The sequence below is a fragment of the Bufo gargarizans genome, chromosome 3 (genome assembly GCF_014858855.1).
Source record: "Bufo gargarizans isolate SCDJY-AF-19 chromosome 3, ASM1485885v1, whole genome shotgun sequence".
In the NCBI taxonomy this organism is placed as follows: Eukaryota; Metazoa; Chordata; class Amphibia; order Anura; family Bufonidae; genus Bufo; species Bufo gargarizans.
The window spans coordinates 568902169-568922394 of record NC_058082.1 but is presented as its reverse complement, the minus strand read 5'-3'; the positions used below and the strand labels follow the sequence as shown (position 1 = coordinate 568922394).

General features: G+C 46.3%; 1 protein-coding gene across 1 annotated transcript in view; it reads right to left on the bottom strand.

Moving 5' to 3' along the window:
- Nucleotides 1–19363, bottom strand: part of LOC122931840 (myeloperoxidase-like) — a 64101-nt gene extending 44738 nt beyond the window's left edge. The window contains exons 1-2 of the mRNA XM_044285895.1: nt 19273–19363; nt 18668–19034 (exon numbers count right to left, since the gene is read on the bottom strand). Coding sequence (XP_044141830.1) covers nt 18668–19034; nt 19273–19363 — 458 coding nt within the window. The remainder of the gene's footprint in view (nt 1–18667; nt 19035–19272) is intronic.
- Nucleotides 19364–20226: the final 863 nt, after the last annotated feature.

Genomic DNA, 20226 nt, shown 5'->3' with positions numbered 1-20226 from the left:
CAGAGTGACCCGTTGACAGAGTGGGAAGGTGGGTGGCAATACCAGTACCAGCTGAAGATGGTGGGTGAAAAAAGGACCACTTGGCATCAGATGTGTGGCATTAGGCGGGTAGCAGCATCAGAATAGTAGCTGAGGTGGATAGCCAGAAGAAACCGGTCTCTTTTGTCAAAGTGTTGGTGTGGCACCATGGATGATCTAGTCTGATGCATCAGGCATTAGTGGGTGGAAATCCTGGCTGATCTTCTTGGGGTAACTATGACCCTCGCCGCACTAAACACCCGCTCTGGTGCCACACTACTAGCCGGGCAGGACAGCTTTTCCAGGGCAAACTCTGTCAGTTGCGGCCACAAATCCAGTTTGGCTGCCCAGTAGTCCAGCGGATCTTCAATGTGGGGAGGCAGGGTGCTGTCCAAGTATGCCACTACCTGCTGGTTCAGGTTCTGCTCCAGGTCTAGCTGCTGCTGCTGGTGAGTAGTTTCTTCACTAGGCGGGTGAAGAAAGCTGCTCATCAGTCACTCAGCAACAGCAGCCATGGCAGAGGAACGTGAGCGCAGAGGGTCCGCCCGGTCAGACCTGTGACAGGATGGATGATAGTGTTGGACGCGAATATTCGAATCACGAATTTTAATTGCGAATATTGCCACTTCGAGAATTTGCAAAGATTTAGAATATAGTGCTATGTATTCGTATTCACGAAGATTCTAGATTTTTTTTTCCCTCTGAACCCATGATCCCTCCCTGCTTCATGCTTGTGGGCCAATTAGAAGGCTGCAATGTCTTTGTCTGAGGTTAGCAACATCACTAGCAATTTTTTTTTTCAGTTCTGAGAGAGACAGCAGTGCCATTGCTGTGCTCTGTGCTTTGCTGTGTCATTACATTAGATAGTTAGTTAGTTAGCTTATATATATAATACAGATAGTTAGTGGGAGATAGTTAGTGTAGGTTAGCTTGTGATATAGTGTAGCTGATAGGTTCCAGTGGCAGGGTGTTAGGTAGTGTGATAGGTTCTGCTGTCCAATACTTAGTGCACCAATCACTAATATGTAGTCAGACCTGCTAAAATGTGAATTTGAATGTATTGCGCATCATTAATTGCCGATTTGAGCAATCGCGAATATATTGGAGCACTTTATCTGCATATAAAGCTATTGTAATGTTCTACCATGCCTACTATTTTCTCCAGTCTCAGGAAACTTCTAGCAGCTTGAAAAATGTAGCAATAGTGAGCCACGCCAGTATTGCGCGCGCAATACGCGCATATTACATTGCCGATTTTCGCAATCAAGAAAATAATCTCGAATTCTCAAATTTACGACGAATATTCACACAAATATTCGTGAAAGTTGCTAGTGTGTCTGTGCAGGAACCACATTTACCCAGAGGGCCATAAAGGACATGTATTGTCCCTGACCGTAGTTACAGCTCCACACGTTGGCGCTGCCGTGCACTTTGGCAGACACTGACAGGCTCAAGGACTGGCCCACCTTCTGTTCTACATACGTGTGCACTTGGGTACTGCCTTTTTGGCAAAGAAATGACTGCTTGGGACTCTCCACCTCGACTCGGCACAAGCCATCAGTTCTCTGAAAGGTGCAGACTCCACCACTTGGAAAGGGAGGGACTGCTGCACCAGCAACTTGGCCAGGAGCACATTCAGATTTTGCGCTGTTGGATGAGTGCACACATACTGTTGTCTCTTAGTAATCGCTTCGGTGATCGATTGCTGACGGAATGAGTGATGAGGAGTAGGAGGAGGAGCATCAGGACCAGCAGATGATGGGAAGGACCAACAGCTCCCTTCAGCTGAGGTGGTGGAGCCTTAACTGCCTGCAATGGGGTGCATGCCACTGGGTGATGCAGCGGTTGCGGCAGCAGACTGGACCACCACATCGGAGCCACGATTCTCCCAGGCCACTTTATGGTGATGCTGCTTATGTTGACGCAGGGCGGTGGTGCCAACATTGGCACCCTGGCCACGCTTCACTTTCTGCCCACAGATTCTACAAATGGCCCTGTTCACCCCCTCCGACGGCTTAACAAAAAACTGCCACACTGCCGAGTAGGTGATTTTACACCCAACACTCCGCACTGACTACTACCTCCAATGCTTCTGTGAACCCCTACACCACTACTTTCCGGGCAGGTAGGCTCCTGCAAAGCGGGTGATCTACCCGGGCATGTTTGGCTCCCGATCTCCCACTGCTGCCACCCTGCTGACTCCCGGCTACGCTAGCAACTTTCTGGCTCCGCTGCTGCACGGGCAAGCTACCACCCTCTTCTCCCGATGATGATGAAGCCCCTAATTCACCCTGGCTCCCAAGTACGATCAGCTACATCATCATCAACGAGTACTGTCTGCACATCACTGATGTTCTCCTCAACGCTCTCTGATCTCACAACACCAGCTCCCACACCACTCTCATCACTACTTGCCTGCCTACCGTGAGAAGTTGGCACCCCATGTTCTTAAATTTCAAAAAGAAATACACCATTCGTTTGTGCTGCGTTTGTGCTGGTTTGTGCTGCAAAAATGAACGTTTGTGCCGGTTCGGTTCCTGAGATATTGCGTGTTAGATTTTTATGAAGCCCCGCCCATTTTCCACCCATGTTCTTAAATTTCAAAAAGAAATACACCATTCGTTTGTGCTGCAAAAATGAACGTTTGCGCCGCTTTGGTTTCCGAGATATTGCGCGCTTGATTTTCTGAAACCCCGCCCATTTTCCACCCCATGTTCTTAAATTTCAAAAAGAAATACACCATTCGTTTGTGCTTCGTCTGTGCTGGTTTGTGAAAAAAAACGAAAATAATTTGTAAAACTAAAATAAATGAAAAAATTTACAAATTAGGTATCGCCGCATCTGTAAGAATCTTCTCTATAAAAATACCCCATGACCTAACCGCTCAGATGAACATGGTCAAAAAATAAAATTAAAACGGTGCAAAAAAACTTTTTTTTGTCACCTTACATCACCGTTGCACCGTTTTTATTTTATTTTTTGACCATGTTCATCTGAGGGGTTAGGTCATGGGGTATTTTTATAGAGCAGATTCTTACGGACGCGGCGATACCTAATATGTCAACTTTTTAAATTTATTTTAGTTTTACTAAATATTTTTGAAAAAATATTTTTTGGTTTTAGGGTCTCAAGTCTGAGAACCATAGTTTTTTATCCAATTGTCAGTGGCTAAATTGGGGAAGGGTAACATAAATTTAGTACTCCATGGAAGTCTGGTACTCCCTAAAGCAACCAATAACACTGAGTAGTGGTGTCCTTCCGTATCCCCTTCGTGTGACACACTCTGCACCTTTTTGGGTCCGTCCCTTCTTTCCAGTATGTGGGACCACACCTGGAAAGTGTTGGCCAGGGACGATCCGGGCGCCTCCAGTTCCCGAGGTACTCCGGCCTGCTCTTTCCCGGTCAGAAAAGATCAGGTCCTTGAGGACTGCCTCATAGAACTGAAGGAATTTCCCTGTGTTGCCAGCGCTCCGGGACAGCACAAAAGAGTTGTACAAGGCAACCTACACCAAGTAGACCGCAACTTTTTTGTACCATACCCGGGTTTTCTCCATGGCTTTATATGGCTTGAGGACTTGATCAGATAGATCAACTCCTCCAATATACAAATTGCAGTCGACGATGCAATTGGCTTGAGGACCGTTGCCGCGGTACCTCGCACAGGGACAGGGGTGATGCTGTTACCGTGAATTGTGGACAGTACCAGGACATCCCTCTTGTCCTTATATCTGACCAGCAACAGGATTCAACTGGTAAGGGCACAGGTCGCACCCCTGGGGATAGGTACCTGGAAGGGGTGGGTAGGGAGGCTCCGTTGATTTTTCCGCATGGTCCCAAAAGTGGATGTGGATCTGGCGGCGAGGGACTGGAACAAGGGGATACTAGTATAAAAGTTATCCACGTACAGGTGGTAAACACCTTTTTTGGGTCCGTCCCTTCTTTCCAGTATGTGGGACCACACTTGGAAAGTGGTGGCCAGGGACGATCCGGGCGCCTCCAGTTCCCGAGGTACTCCGGCCTGCTCTTTCCCGGTCAGAAAAGATCAGGTCCTTGAGGACTGCCTCATAGAACTGAAGGAATGTCCCTGTGTTGCCAGCGCTCCGGGACAGCACAAAAGAGTTGTACAAGGCAACCTGCACCAAGTAGACCGCAACTTTTTTGTACCATGCCCGGGTTTTCCCCATGGCTTTATATGGCTTGAGGACTTGATCAGATAGATCAACTCCTCCAATATACAAATTGCAGTCGACGATGCATGTGGGCTTGAGGACCGTTGCCGTGGTACCTCGCACAGGGACAGGGGTGATGCTGTTACCGTGAATTGTGGACAGTACAAGGACATCCCTCTTGTCCTTATATCTGACCAGCAACAGGATTCCACTGGTAAGGGCACGGGTCGCACCCCTGGGGATAGGTACCTGGAAGGGGTGGGTAGGGAGGCTCCGTTGATTTTTCCGCATGGTCCCAAAAGTGGACGTGGATCTGGCGGCGAGGGACTGGAACAAGGGGATACTAGTATAAAAGTTATCCAGGTACAGGTGGTAAGCCTTATCTAGCAGTGGGTGCATAAGGTCCCACACAAGTTTCCCGCTAACACCCAGAGTGGGGGAACATTCTGGCGGTTGAATACGGCAATCTCGCCCCCTCGTACACACAAAACTTGTAAGTGCACCCTAAGGTACTCTCACAAAGTTTGTACAGCTTCACGCCATACCTCCCCTGCTTAGAGGGAACATACTGGCGGAAAATTAGTCTCTCCTTGAAAGACATGAGAGACTCATCAACCGCGACCTCTCTTCCAGTCACAGAGGCCTGCACAAATTTGGCCCCAAACTGATCGATGACTGACCGGATTTTGTATCTGCGTAATGCAGGCATTTCCGGGTGGCCTTAAACCGGGTACGTGTCATGGCCGTACTGTAAAGTGGGGTTTGGTAGAGGACGTCCCCACTCCAGTATTGGCTGACACTAGGGGCCAGATTTATCATGACTCTGACAGCTCACTCCACTTTCACATATGGCTAAAATCAGTTTTAGCCAAGTCAGATTTATGATCGGCCCTTTAAGACTGTAATAAATGTGGTTTGCCGGTAGCAGTCTATCCGTCAGTAAGCATCTTTACAAAAGTCGCACATCTTTATGAAAAAGTTGCACGTTTTTTATGAAAAAGTCGCATGTTCTATTAAAAAGTCTCATAAGATAAGCATGGTCCTCACTAGAGTGAAATTGCGACTTTTTTGCGACTTTTTAAATAGTCCCAATAGTAAATCTGTCTAGAGATTAATTTACATAAGAAAACACGCCCACTTTCAGAAAACTGGCAGGCATAGTGCAGAGCAGAAAAAAGTGCAAGTTTGTGCGCAGTTTTAGCGTTTGGGACTTTTTTTGGGACTTTTTCACTCTTTTATTCTGACCTGAGCTAATGATAAATCTGGCCCTAGGTTTCTTGTCTAGGCCCATATGCAGCACGAGGCCCCAAAATGTCCTCATCTTGGCTGCACAGACCGGAGTCCAGCCACCGGGCCTAGCCAAAAAGGAGCCCGGGTGTTGAGCAATGAACTGTTGGGCGTACAGGTTCGTCTGCTCCAACATCAGATTCACAAAGTGGTCACTGAAAAAAAGACTAAAGTAGTCGTATTCAGTGAAGCCCACTATGGAAATCTGGATTCCTGGTTGGCCTACAAAATCAGGAATCACGGGCTCAAAACGCTCTGGGGTATACCAGACAAGTTCACCGGTAGGGGGCTCCGGTGGACTTAACTGGTGGGCTGGAAAACTAGTACGAGCCCCCGAGCTGCTCGTACTGGGGTCCCTAGCATGGCGGTCTCCGCCGCCTTGGGGTCTCATAATCATTGCTAGATGATGAGGAGGACGCGGATGACAAAAGGAAAGTCAGGTCATCCTCGTCCTCACTGGGGCTCTCAGACTCGGAGGCAAGCTGGGCATATGCCTCCTTAGCCAAGAACATCCGGCGGGCCATAGGGGAGTGTGTGTGTGCGTGACCAAACTTTATTTGGTGTTCGTGTGTGTTGGGGTACGGGTGTTCGCGAACTTACCCTAAACCTAACAGACAAAAAATTTTTTTTTTTAATTTAAACTCGCTGATCAACCGTCCAAAGTTGATGATCAACCGTCCAAAGTTGATCAGCGGTGGGGTGTACGATGCACTAACAGTTGCCGGACGCTAAGAGTCCCGGCCACAGTCAGCGTACGCAGAAAAAAATAAAATAATATCCTTGTGCCCCCAAAATAGTTGTGGGGCGGGGTGGGAGGGGGGCAAGCTGCAGCACACCTGGGGGGTCTAGAGTCAGGGGTTTCATCAAATCAAGCACGCAATATCTCGGAAACCAAAGCGGCGCAAACGTTCATTTGTGCAGCACAAACAAATGGTGTATTTCTTTTTGAAATTTAAGAACATGGGGTGGAAAATGGGCGGGGTTTCAGCAAATCAAGCGCGCAATATCTCGGAAACCAAAGCGGCGCAAACGTTCATTTTTGCGGCACAAACCAGCACAAACGAATGGTGTATTTCTTTTTGAAATTTAAGAACATGGGGTGGAAAATGGGTGGGGTTTCAGCAAATCAAGCGCAATATTTTGGAAACCAAAGCGGCGCAAACGTTCATTTTTGCGGCACAAACCAGCACAAACGAATGGTGTATTTCTTTTTGAAATTTAAGAACATGGGGTGGAAAATGGGCGGGGTTTCAGCAAATCAAGCGCAATATTTCGGAAACCAAAGCGGCGCAAAGGTTAATTTTTGCGGCACAAACCAGCACAAATGCAGCACAACCGAATGGTGTATTTTTTTTATTTATTTAAGAACATGGGGTGGAAAATGGGCGGGGTTTCAGCAAATCGAGCGCAATATCTCGGAAACCAAAGCAGCGCAAGCGTTAATTTTTGCGCCACAAACCAGCACAAACGCAGCACAAACGAATGGTGTATTTCTTTTTAAAATTTAAGAACATGGGGTGGAAAATGGGCGGGGTTTCATAAAAATCTAACACGCAATATCTCAGGAACCGAACCGGCACGTTCATTTTTGCGGCACAAACCAGCACAAAAGCAGCACAAACGAATGGTGTGTTTCTTTTTTAAATTTAAGAACATGGGGTGCCAACTTCACACAGGTCTGCCTGTCCTCTAGTAACTTGTCCTCACTGTATTGTGGAGCTGAGTCCACAGCATATAATACTTGTCTGGCTGAGGGAACAGAAAAGGACAGAGGCAGTTTGAGGACAGGTGAGGGCACAGGGCCTGCTCCCGGGCCCTGTCAACTAAGGGTTGTGTCTGATGAACTCACCGACTCTTGGCTGGGGGTGTCTGATGTCACTTGACCGCTAGATGACACTGGGAGCTCAGCCTCTCGCTGCGACTCCTGCTGCCATGCTTCCTTACTCTGCTGCGACCTGTGCTTGCGCCAGAAACATTTAGGCTTCTGCTACTCCCCTGTGCAGGGCCTGGCACTTCTCAGTCTGACATACTGTTAGATCAAATAAATAAATAAAAAGGAAATTAAAACACCTGAAAAAAGTCTGTAATTTTCTCACTTCACCACACAACAGCTAATAAGCCCTTTTTCCAACTAATACACGCAAAAGAAGGCTTTAGAACTTATAACTGCCCTTTTTTCCACTTACACGCCACAAAAGGCTTTAAAACATATAACTGCACCACTGAAAGGCAAATAATATATATATTTTTTGCCTCTAATACATGCAAAAAAGGGCTGTAATTTTCTCTCTTTACCACACAACAGCAAATACTTTTTTTTGTGCCACTAATACACACCCGAACTTTGACTTGAAGTTCCCCCAAACCTCGCGAACCTGCACTTCCATGGGTTCGCTCATCCGTAGCAGCAAGCAGTGGCGTAACTACTGGGGAAGCAGGGGAAGCGGCGGCTTCAGAGCCCCGGCTGACAAGGGGCCCGGCAGCGTGTCAGTCAAGTTATTATTTAATACCGTTTTTTAGGCCGAATATTCGCTATATTGCTATAACTTTGCTTTTTCGATCATTACCTTGCCGATTTTTCGAGTAAAAAATTCATAGAATATAACAAATATTCGAATTTGCAAATATTCTACAAAATATTCACAAAATATTGCGAATTCGAATATGACCCCTGACGATCATCACTAATTATCAATCATGTTAATGCTACGTGTCTCTGCTGTCCGGAATGGGGCTTGGCTCTCTTTCACGCAGCGGATTCCGCGCACAGGATCCGCTCGTGTGAAAAAACCATGACAGACAGTGTGTGTGTGTGTATATATATATATATATATATATATTATCGTGGCAGCCTGGTCTGGTCTAGATCGTGACTAGCCAAAGGAGTGAGGTTTACACAGGAGTAGGGCGTTGTGAACCGCAGGGAGGGGGAGGCGGAGCCCATACAAAAGTTTGCTGTGGGGCCCAGTCACTTCTAGCTATGCCCCTGGCAGCAAGGTTTTAATCACCTTTACAATCCAATACCTTCACCTCAATTTACCCATGAATGAAGAAACCAAAAGTAAAAGAAAAAACTGATAATGTTGATAATTACAATGTATCTCAACAGGAAGTGTAGGTGATATCGCACAGGGAAAAGATAACAATGTAGCATTTAAGGGTAAGTAAATATATCCACCTCCTGTGAACTGTAATATCAGTATAATTTCAGTAAAAGAAATCTGAGTAGAGATAAATAGTTTCATTTGTTGTCTTGCATCTTCTTGTTCAACCAATTTGTATATAGGTATTATATGTAATTTATTAGTGATTGATCACTATTAGAGATGAGCGAATTTCTCAAAAATTAGATTCGGTCGGTTCGCCGAATTTTTCGAAAAGATTTGATTTGATCTGACCATGGTAAAAGATCATGTGACGTACCATGTGATGACCGGAGTGACGTCATCAAAGGTCCTGTTCCTGTAATTAATGCTCAACAAAGGTCCTATTCACTTCTATTGGGCCAGGGGTGTGCAAAAAACACAGAATATAGAACATGCTGCGTTTTTCACGCAACGCAGAACTGATGCGTGAAAAAAAACACTCATGTACACAAACCCATTGAAATGAATGGGTCAGGATTCAGTGCGGGTGCTATGCGTTCATGTCACGCATGGCACTTGCGCTGAAAACTCGCTCGTGTGAAAGGGGCCTAAGGCCCCTTTCACACGGACGAGTATTCCGTGCGGATGCGATGCATGAGTTGAACGCATTGCACCTGCACTGAATACCGACCCATTCATTTCTATGGGGCTGTGCACATGAGCGGTGATTTTCACACATCACTTGTGCGTTGAGTGAAAATCGCAGTATGCTCTATATTGTGCATGTGTAGAAGTGAATGGGGTGCGTGAAAATCGCATAGCATCTGCTATGCGATTTTCACGCACGGTTGCTAGGAGACGATCGGGATGGAGACCCGATCATTATTATTTTCCCTTATAACATGGTTATAAGGGAAAATAAATGCATTCTGAATACAGAATGCATAGTAAAATAACGCTGGAGGGGTTAAAAAAATAAAATAAAAATTTAACTAACCTTAGTCCACTTGTTCGCGTAGCCCGGCATCTCCTTCTGTCTTCATCTTAGCTTTGTGTAACAACAAGGACCTTTGGTGACGTCACAGTCATCACATGATCCATCACCATGGTAAAAGATCATGTGACTTACCATGTGATGACCGGAGTGACGTCATCACAGGTCCTGTTGATGTAATTAATGCTCACCCCAGGTCCTTTTCAGCAAAGGAGACAGAAGGAGATGCCAGCTACGCGAACAAGTGGACTAAGGTGAGTTAAATTTTATTATTTTTTTAACCCCTCCAGCGCTTTGACTATGCATTCTGTATTCAGAATGCTATTATTTTCCCTTATAACCATGTTATAAGGGCAAATAATACAATCTACAGAACACCGATCCCAAGCCCGAACTTTTGTGAAGAAGTTCGGGTTTGTGTGCCAAACATGCACGATTTTTTTCACTCGAGTGCAAAACGCATGACAATGTTTTGCACTTGCGCAGAAAAATCGCGGGTGTTCCCGTAACGCACACGCACATTTTCCCGCAACGCCCGTGTGAAAGGGGCCTAAGAATCACTGCACACTTCACTTATTTGGGCAGTTATGGGGCCAAAACTGACCCAATAACTAAAGTTTGAACTTACAGGTCAATATTAGCGCCAGCTATATAGAACCGTGCAGAGGACCGAGATCCTACTATAAAGAGCGCACTCTTTTTACACCGTCGTCAGCTGATTTCATGTAGATTTCTACAGAACCTGTTCTATTTAACGCTTATACATTTAGAGTCCCCCTGACAGAGTGGAGAGGGTGTCAGCAGTAAGTTTGTGTTGATTTCACTGATTATTTTACCCTTCCTCTGATCCGTCAGAACAATAACCCCACAAAAATGGATCCTGTCTGTTAGGCATTTGTCTTCACTCGGTCAGCATTTGGTCAGTAATCCATCAGTATTACTAAAGACAAAAAAGAGATAACACGTGAATAGAATATTTGCATGTCTTCTGTGTTTTGTACCCACTCCTGCTTTTGGCTAACTAATCATAAGCTAATTCTGATGCAATACGGACCATGTCACATAGGCCTTACAGCAGCTACATAGACAGGATCCATTGTGCGTCTCATTCTTTTGACAGATCATAAGAAGGGTCAAATAAATGATGATGTCAACCAGGCCAAAAAGGAAAAATAGTGGCTCAGTTATGGAGTGGGGAGGCTGGGAACAAAATGAGAAGTCCACAGAGTGGCCCAGTGACAGAGTGGTTAAGTGGCAGCGGCATGAGGAAATAACAGAAAGGCACAGTCACATAGTGGTGTGGTGGCAGCAGCATGACGAGACCACAGAGTGGCCCAGTGACAGAGTGGTGAGCTGGATGCAGCATGAGGAGGCCACAGAGTGGCTCAGTGACATATTGGAGAGGTGGCAGCAACATGAGGAGACAACAGAGTGGCTCAGTGACATAGTGGTGATGTGGCAGCAGCATGAGGAGACCGCAGAGTGGTAATGTGGCCGCAGCATGAGGAAACCACAAAGTGGTGATCACTGTTCCCTCTAAGCTGGGCGGGAGTGCGGCCGCGCAGCAATTATGGTGCCCCCGCTTACAAGTTTTTAATGTCCGCTGACAGGCTGCTGGCAAAATGTCTACACATTTGAATTTCTCCTACGTCCTACAGGATGTTCTGTGTGCTGCTCAGAGGGGCGCTGCCTACCCCATACTGCCGCGCTGCTGCTGCATCCTCCTCCTTTTTCCGACCAGAAGAGGAGAACTGAGCAGAGCACGCAGCAGCAGTGCAAGGTAACAAGGAAAAGGCGGCGCTTCCATATTAGAGGCTAGAGTGAGTCTCTAAAGACTTGTGGTGTTTTTCTTCTCCCTTCAGCTCAGGTTAAACGTATGAGGAAATGTCAGCCAGGCTGTCAGCTCAGCATCAGCAATAAGAGTTAGAATGCACTCAGCAGCACTACACCGGCCGCATTGTTCCTCCCTGCTAGCACTAGAATGATGGCCCACTCATTGTATATAGTGATATGGGCTATGATGGTATAACCTGGGCATCTCATCTCCTGTATATAATTATATATGTATAGCTGGTACAAGTTATACATCTTGTAGTTATATGGACCATGCTGGTATAACCTAGGTATTGCCTGTATTATACAGAATATGCCCACTTTCCCAGGTTATACCAGCATGGTCCATACCACTTTACACAAGAAGATGTGTAACTTATACCAGCTGCACATATATAATTATATACAGGAGATGCCCAGGTTATACCAGCATTCTCCATATCATTATATACAAGAAGATGTATAACTTAGATGTATGACTTATACTGGCTGTACATGTATATATATTATTACTGTATATACAGGAGATACCTAGTACACTAGATACAATGTTTGGCCAATATGTTGACGATTATCTCTTGTTTGATTTTCCCATTACCAACCTTTGACTAAGCATTGCCCATCTCTAAGCAGACCCCGCTCAGCAGCTGCCAAGGCTTAGAGGGAACACTGGTGGTGAGGTGGCAGCAGCATGAGGAAACTAGAGAGTGGCCCATTGACATAGTGGTGAGCTTGCAGCAGCATGAGGAGACCACAGATTGGTGATGTGGCAGCAGCATGAGGAGACCACAGATTGGTGATGTGGCAGCGGCATGAGGAGACCACAGAGTGGTGAGGTGGCAGTAGCACGAGAAGACCACAGAGTGGTGATGTGGCAGCAGCATGAGAAGACCACAGAGTGGTGAGGTGGCAGCAGCATGAATAGACCACAGAGTGGCGAGTTGGCAGCAGCATGAGGAGACCAGAGGGTGGTTCAGTGATATAGTGATGAGGTGGCAGCAGCATGAGGAGACCACATAGTGGCCCAGTGACATAATGGAGAGGTGGCAGCAGGAAGGTGGAGACCACAGAGTGGCCCAGTGACAGAGTGGTGAGGTAGCAGCAGCATGAGTAGACCACAGAGTGGTGAGGTGGCAACAACATGAGGAGACCACAGAGTGGACCAGTGACATAATGGTGAGGTGGCGGCAGCATGAGATCACAGAGTTGCCCAGTGAGAGAGTGGGGAGGTGGGGGGTAATAAATACCAGTACCAGCTGAAGATGGTGGGTGGCAGTAGGAGCACATGGAAGCAGGTGTGGCATCAGGCGGGTGGCAGCATCAGAATAGTAGCTGAAGCAGGTAGCCAGAAAAAACAGGTCTCTTTTGGCAAAGTTTAGGTGTGGCACCATGGATGATCTAGTCTGATGCATTAGTCACTGGTGTTTGAAAATCCTGGCTGATCCACGCCTGATTCATCTTTACAAAGGTCAGTTTCTCCACATTTTGGGTGGACAGGCGAGTTCTCCTTTGGGTAACTGTTGCAGTGCTGCACTAAACACCCTCTCTGATGCCACAATGCTGGACGAGCAGGAAAGCTTGTCCAGGGCAACTCCGCCAGTTGTGGCTACAAATCCAGTTTGGCTGCCCAGTAGCCCAGGGGATCTTTGATGTGGCGTGGCAGGGTGCACCCCAAGTATGCCACAACCTGCTGGTTCCGGTTCTACTCTATATCTAGCTGCTGCTGCTAAGTAGTTTCTTCAGTAGGCAGGTGAAGAAAACTGCTCATCAACGACTCTAGACTAAAGTTGCTGCTGATGGAGCTGGTACTGCTCCTGCCCCCCATCCTCCTCAGCAGCCATGGCAGTGGAACATGAGCGCAAAGGCCCCCCCAGTCAGACCTGCGTGAGGATGGGTAATGGAGCACATAGGCAGCAGCCAACCAAACGCCCCCATTTTAGACCGGTAGCGAGGGTCTAACATGGTGGAAAGCCAATAGCCATCCCTCTGCCAAATAGTGACAATTCAGCTGTTACTACACAAGCAACTGAGCATGCATCGGGCCATTTGCGCAAGTTATTCGGAGGGACTCCCTGCCTCCATCTCCACTGCATACTGCCACTGTGTGTCTTGGTCATCTGCCTCATCTTCCTCATCGCCCTGTAGCTCCTCTGGCTGCTCCTGCTCCTCCTCTCCTGTCATCTGTGTAGAAGAAACATCCATTTCTCTATGAATTGCTTGTGCTCAAATGTCCTACTCCTCCTCTAGTTTAGCCCCCACAGAGCTCATGTGACCGTGAGATATAGTCGCCACGTCTCCTGTCCCCTGCCCAGCCAGATTTAGCAACATCTGTACAAAGACATGAATCGGTGTAATAATGTTGTTCATCTCGTAGTCCTGGCGACTGACAAATAAAGTGGCCTCCTCAAAGGGCCCGAGCAAACGGCAGGTTGAGCATGAGTTGCCACTGGCTAACATGAGCTGCCACTGGCTAACATCGAAGTTGCACATGGGAGTACCTCTGTCCGCCTGTATCATCAAGAAATCGTTTATGGCCTTTCTCTGTTCATATAATCGGTCCAACAAATGGAGGGTGGAATTCCAACGGCTGAAAACATCGTATATCAGCCTATGTTGGGGGACGCTGTTCTGCCTTTGCAGCTCAAGGAGGGTGTGCTTTGTGGTGTACGAGTGGCTGAAGTGCATGCAAAGTTTCCTGGCCATTTTCAGAATGTCTTGCAAATAGGGTGAATACTTTAGTAACTGCTTTACAACCAGATTGAACATATGGGCCATGGCTCAGCCCTACTTGATGCAGTGCCGACACCATATTCTTCCCGTTGTCGGTCACCATGTTTCCAATTTTAAGTTGTTGAGGATTCGATTTCTTGATGAAGGATGAGGAGAAGTTCCTCCCCTGTGAGACGCCGTTCGCCCAGGCAAACTAAGTGCAGAAAAGTGGGACACCGCCGTGCCCTGCACATGTGTATGCTGTAGGAGCACTGTAAATTGTCCCTGCAGTGGACACAATGGAGGATGAGGAGGCAGAGGTGGACATTGTCGCAGGACGAACGTTGTGAGAACGTGGAGGCAGAAGCTGTGTCACCTGGCCAAGTTGCTGCTGTGGCTAGGCAGGAACCACAGTTACCCAGTGGGCCGTAAAGGACATATATTGTCCTTGACCATAGTTCATCTCCGCACATCGGCGCACTTTGGCAGGCACTGACAAGCTCAAGGACTGGCCCACCTTCTGTTCTACATATGTGTGCAGGGCTGGTACTGCATTTTTCACAAAGAAATGACAGCTTGGGACTTTCCACCTAGGCTTGGCACAAGCCATCAGTTCTCTGAAAGGTGCAAAGTCCACCACTTGGAAAGGGAGAGACTGCAGCACCAGCAACTTGGCTAGGAGCACTTTTAGCTTTGGTGATCGATTGCTGACAGAATGACTGATGAGGAGTAGGAGGAGGAGGAGCAGGAGTATTAGGACTAGCAGATGATGGGAAGGACAGACAGCTCCCTTCGGCTGAGGTGGTGTAGCTTTAACTGCATTAAATTGGGTGAGTGCCACTGGGTGATGCAGAGGTTGCTACGGCAGGCTGGACCGCCACATTAGAGCCACGGTTCTCCAAGGCCACTTGATGGTGACGCTGCATGTGTTGACGTAGGGCCGTGGTGGCAACATTGGCACCCTGGCCACACTTCACCTTCTGCCCACAAATTCTGCAAATGTTCACCTCCTCCGGCTGCCTAACAAAAAATTGTCACACCACTGAGTATGGCATTTTCCCCCCAATAATCCGCGCTGACTGCCTGCTGCCGCTGCCTCTGTGAACCCCTGGACCGCTACTTTCCGGGCAGGTAGGCTCCTGAGATGTGGAGGTTCTACCCTGGGCCCGTTTGGCTACTGACCTCCCACTGCTGCCACCCTGCTGACTCACCCTATTCTCCTGATGATGATAAAGCCTCTTCTTCACCCGGCTCCCAAGTGCGATTGGCTACATCATCATCTTCTGCTACTGTCTGCACCTCACTGATGTCCCCCTCAACGGTCTCAGGGGCCAGGAGTCTGAACGCTCGCAACACCTGCTCCCACGCAACTCTCATCATCACTAATTGCCCGCCTACCAGAGGAAGCGGCGGATGTCTCCTCCAGATCTTGGAGGGCAGTTGCTGCTGACTGTCCTCTAGTAGCTCGTCCTTGCTGAAAAGTGGAGCCGAGCCTACAGCATATAATACTTCTCACACTGTGGGAACAGAAAATGACAGAGGCAGGTTGAGGACAGTTGGGGGTACAGGGCCTACTCCCGGGCCATGCCAACTAAGCGTCGTGTCAGAGGAACCCACTGACTCTTGGCTGGGGGTGTCTGATGTCACTTGCGAGAAAGTCAAAGACAGAGTTAACCATTCAAGCACCGCTGGGTTGCTGGTCATGGGACGACCTCTCGCTGCTACTTCTGCCTGCGACAGAAACATTTTGCCCCTTTTGTCACTTGTCTGTCTGACATACTGTATAATAAAATAATTAAATTAAAATAATACACCAGAAAAAAAGGCTGTAGTACAATGTAACTTGTATGGCAATACAATGGCAATTAAGACATATATTTTTTCCGATTAATAAACCCCCCCCAAAAAAAAAATCACAATTCACTGCAAAACGCCTAATAGGACGTTTGTTGATTTCCTTTCAATACACCCCATAAATGGCTGTAGTACAATGTAACTTTACAGCAGAACGACAATTAAGATATATATCTTTTCCGATTAATAAACCCCCTCAAAAAAAATAACAATCAAAATTCACAGCAGAACAATACACCTCCTAAATGGCTGTAGTACAATGTAAGTTCACTGCAGAACGACACTTAAGACATATTCTTTTTCCTTTTAATACACCCCACAAAAAGAAATATAACAATCACAATTCACCGCTGAACGGCTAATAGGTCGTACGTACATTTCCTTTTATTTCACAAATCTTTTATTAGAAAATTAGAGCATACAACATCTTCCACATTGCATATTACCGTAAATTACAGTATAATTTGCTCATCAGAGTACAAGTATTCAGGATAGAAGACATCTGATGAAAAGTTTTCATTTATATTAAAGAAAGAAACAAGGCCGAGAAAGGACGACCAACAAACAAACAATAATAAACACAGCGCCACATTTAAAATCAAGCAGTAGAATTGAGGTATGTATCTTCTACACTGGTAGATCTGGCAAAGATGGATAGTGTTTGGATATATAAGACGCCCATTTTCGCCACCTGGCGCTAAAAACTTGATAACCGGCAAAGCTGTTTTGCAATCAGTAGTTCCATGCCATAATTATAGTGGACTTTAGCAATGATTTCTGGTATGGTTGGGATGTCCCTACTCTTCCACCTTTTAGCTATTGCGACTCTCGTTACTGTTAGTATATGAAAAGCAATAGTGAGGTTTGCTAAATCTAAACATTCCAGCTCCAAGGAGAGCAATGCTATTTCCGGGGATATGGGGAGTACCTTCCCTATTACAGCACCTATAAGTGATAATATGTTGGACCAGAAACGGTTGACAGCAGGGCAGGTCCACCAGATATGCATTAAGTTGCCAACTGCTGATAGGCATCACCAGCAAACATTTGAGGTGGTTGGGTATATAATGGATAGGCGATAAGGGGTATAATACCACCTATAAAGGAGTTTTCTTGAGGCCTCCAGGTGGTCGACACACTTCGAGGTTTTAGAGCTCAGGGAGAAAACAAAGGCCCAATGTGCTGGCGCAAAAGTTTTATTTAAATCTTTCTCCCATTTAGTCTGGAACGGGAATTTTGATATAGTAACTGAGAGCTGCAACCCCCTATAGGCCTCAGAAATACCTCCCTTCCGTATTCTCTTGTTCTTGAAATATGCCTCATACATAGACGTAATGTCTAGAGTGTTAATGTTCTTGGATGCTAGGAGGTGTGTAATTGAAGGTACTTATAAAAATCAGACCACTGGATTTGATACCGCTCTCTTAAGTCTGTGAATGATATAAGGGCCCCATTGGTTAAAATTCAGGACACTGAAAGGATTCCTTTAGATTCCCATTGTGAGAAATCAGTATCCGGCAAGCAGGCACTGAAAGCTGACAACGGAGCATCCATAATCCTGAGTGGAAGGATTTTCAGGATAAGGGGACACTTGGTCCACAACGACATTTCAGCTTGACTAGTGATAGATGGAGATCGAGGGGGCGTTTTGGAAAGTAATCCTTGCCAAAGTAAGTGCTGCAATGAGGGTGCACGAGTTAAGCTAGTTTCCATTTGTACCCATTTTTTCGCGGTGTCATTAATCCACCAGCTTTTGAGTTGGTCGAGCACAGTAGCTTGGTAATAGGTAAGAAGGCATGGACATCCCAGTCCCCCCAGTTTAACAGGCTTGTATAGGATATCAGCCGCTACTCTTGCCCTCTGTTTTTTCCATATAAATTGTAATATAAGGGCTTGGAGCGAGGCAATATATGTGCGGGGCACAATGACAGGCAAGTTTCTAAATAAGTACAAAATCTTTGGCAAAAGAAACATTTTGGATGCAGCAATTCGGCCGAACCAGGAGAGAGGGTATTGCGAATAGGCCACTATGTCATTTTTAATTTGTGCAATGATAGCGTTGTAGTTAACAGACTGGAGGTTACTTAGGGGGAATGTGAGGGATATACCTAAGTAAGGAATACTTCCTTCGGCCCATTTGAAGGGGAATTTGGCTGAGATGGCACTTTTGGTATCTAGCGAGAGCCACATTCCTAGTATAAGCGATTTATGAGAATTAATTTTATATTAACTCACCCGACTAAGCTGATCAATGATATCTGAGACAGCTGTTAAGGAGGTTAAGGGGTCTTTAACTGAAATAATGACATTGTCCGCGAAAAGGCCTATTTTGTGTTTTGTTTCACCAATAGTAATACCTTTAATGTTCAGTGATAACCTGATTTGGTGAGCTAGAGGTTCCATCATTAGTGCAAATAGGAGGGGAGAAAGGGGGCACCCGTCTTGTGCCATTAGTGATCCCAAAGGGCGAGGAGAGGGCTCCCGAGGAATATACTCTGGCCGAGGGTTTGGAATATAACACTAAAATGGAGGATAGAAGCCTTGGTGTAAAACCAAATTTGCCCAGTACCGCTTCAAGGTAGCCCCAGTGGATCCGGTCGAACGCCTTCTCGGCATCCAATGATAGGAGCAGAGAAGGCGCCCGACGTTCAGCCACCACCGACATAATATTCAAAAACCTGCGGGTGCCATCCACTGTCTGTCGGTCCTTAACAAACCAGACTTGATCAGCATCAATTAACGTTGGGAGAATACTTGTCAAGCGGGTCGCGATCACCTTAACGTAGATTTTTAGGTCCACGTTAAGAAGTGATATTGGCCTAAAGTTAGAGGGAACATCTGGGGATTTCCCAGGCTTCGGCAGGGTGACTATCAATGCATTTAGCATTTCTTCAGGTAGAGAGCCTGAGGATGCAGCATCATTAAATAGCCTTGTTATGTAAGGAACTAGTAGGTCTCTATGAGCCTTATACAATTCATTGGTGAGACCATCCGGCCCAGGTGACTTGCCAGTTTTCAGGGTTTTAATTGCTACAGAAATTTCCTCCGGAGAAAAAACAGAGGATGTGTCTAGCTTTTGACTGTCTGTCAATGAGGGTAAATTTAGATGGTCTAGAAATGTTTGTATAGAGGGCAAAGAAGGTTGAGGCGTGGACGTGTCAGTTGAAAGGTTGTACAATGATGCATAGTACTTAGCAAACTCATCAGCAATGCCCTGCGGATCAAGCACCCTAGACCCATCAGAGCAGGATAAGTAAGAAATTCTGTTTTTGGCACTGCGCGACTTCAATTGTTTAGCAAGTAATGCCCCCCCCTTTATTACCCTGCCAGTAATGTTGAAGCTTAAGCTTCCTTAGCATCAAGTTGTACTGATAAGAATTTAGTTCATGCAGACGGGATTGAATTAACGTCATTTCTGCTGCTCTAAGAGGCAAGTAGGAAGACTTATTTAATCGGTGCAGTTCAGCTAGCCTGGATTGTAATTGGGAGTGACAACTGAGTTCTGCATTTTTTATCATAGGAAGATTGCTTAATAAAATGACCTCTGAGAGTTGCTTTCATAGCACACCACAGAATACCTTCAGAGATTTCACCAGTATCGTTTTCCTTAAAATAATTGTGCAAACACTCAATGGGTTCAGGTGAGTGACGCGGACTCTGCAGGATAAAATTATTAAGCCTCCATATGGAGTGATGTGCAGAAGTGTACTGTTCTGCTATTTCAATTGCAATGGGCGCATGATCTGACCAAGTAATGATATAGACATTTGAGGAGGCTACGCAGGGCAGTAATTGCCTGTTGACCAAAAAGTAGTTGGACCTAGTGTACACCTTATGGGCAGCAGAAAAAGGTGAAATCACGCTCAGTGGGGTGTTGGATCCGCCAGGCTTCATACAGATCATGTGATTGTGTAAGTTTAGCCATTGCCGATGGTTCCCTAGCTCCAGTTGAGGAGGTAGAGTCCATAGAAGGCCACATCACCATATTAAAGTCGCCCCAACACAATGAGACGTCCCTTCTGAATTTTGGACACTTTTCGCAGAAGAGAGGTACAAAAGGCAGAAGGGCGTTGATTAGGTGCATATAAGGAAACAATTGTATATTGAACATTGTTAATAAGGCCTATCACAATGACAAATCTCCCACTTTTATCCGCCTCAACCTTTTCTACTTGAAGTGCAATCGAATCTTTGAACGCAATGGATACCCCCCTTTTTTTCCTCCCAACTGCTGGTGCTGAGAATATATGGGGAAAATTTTTGTGCCTTAATCTAG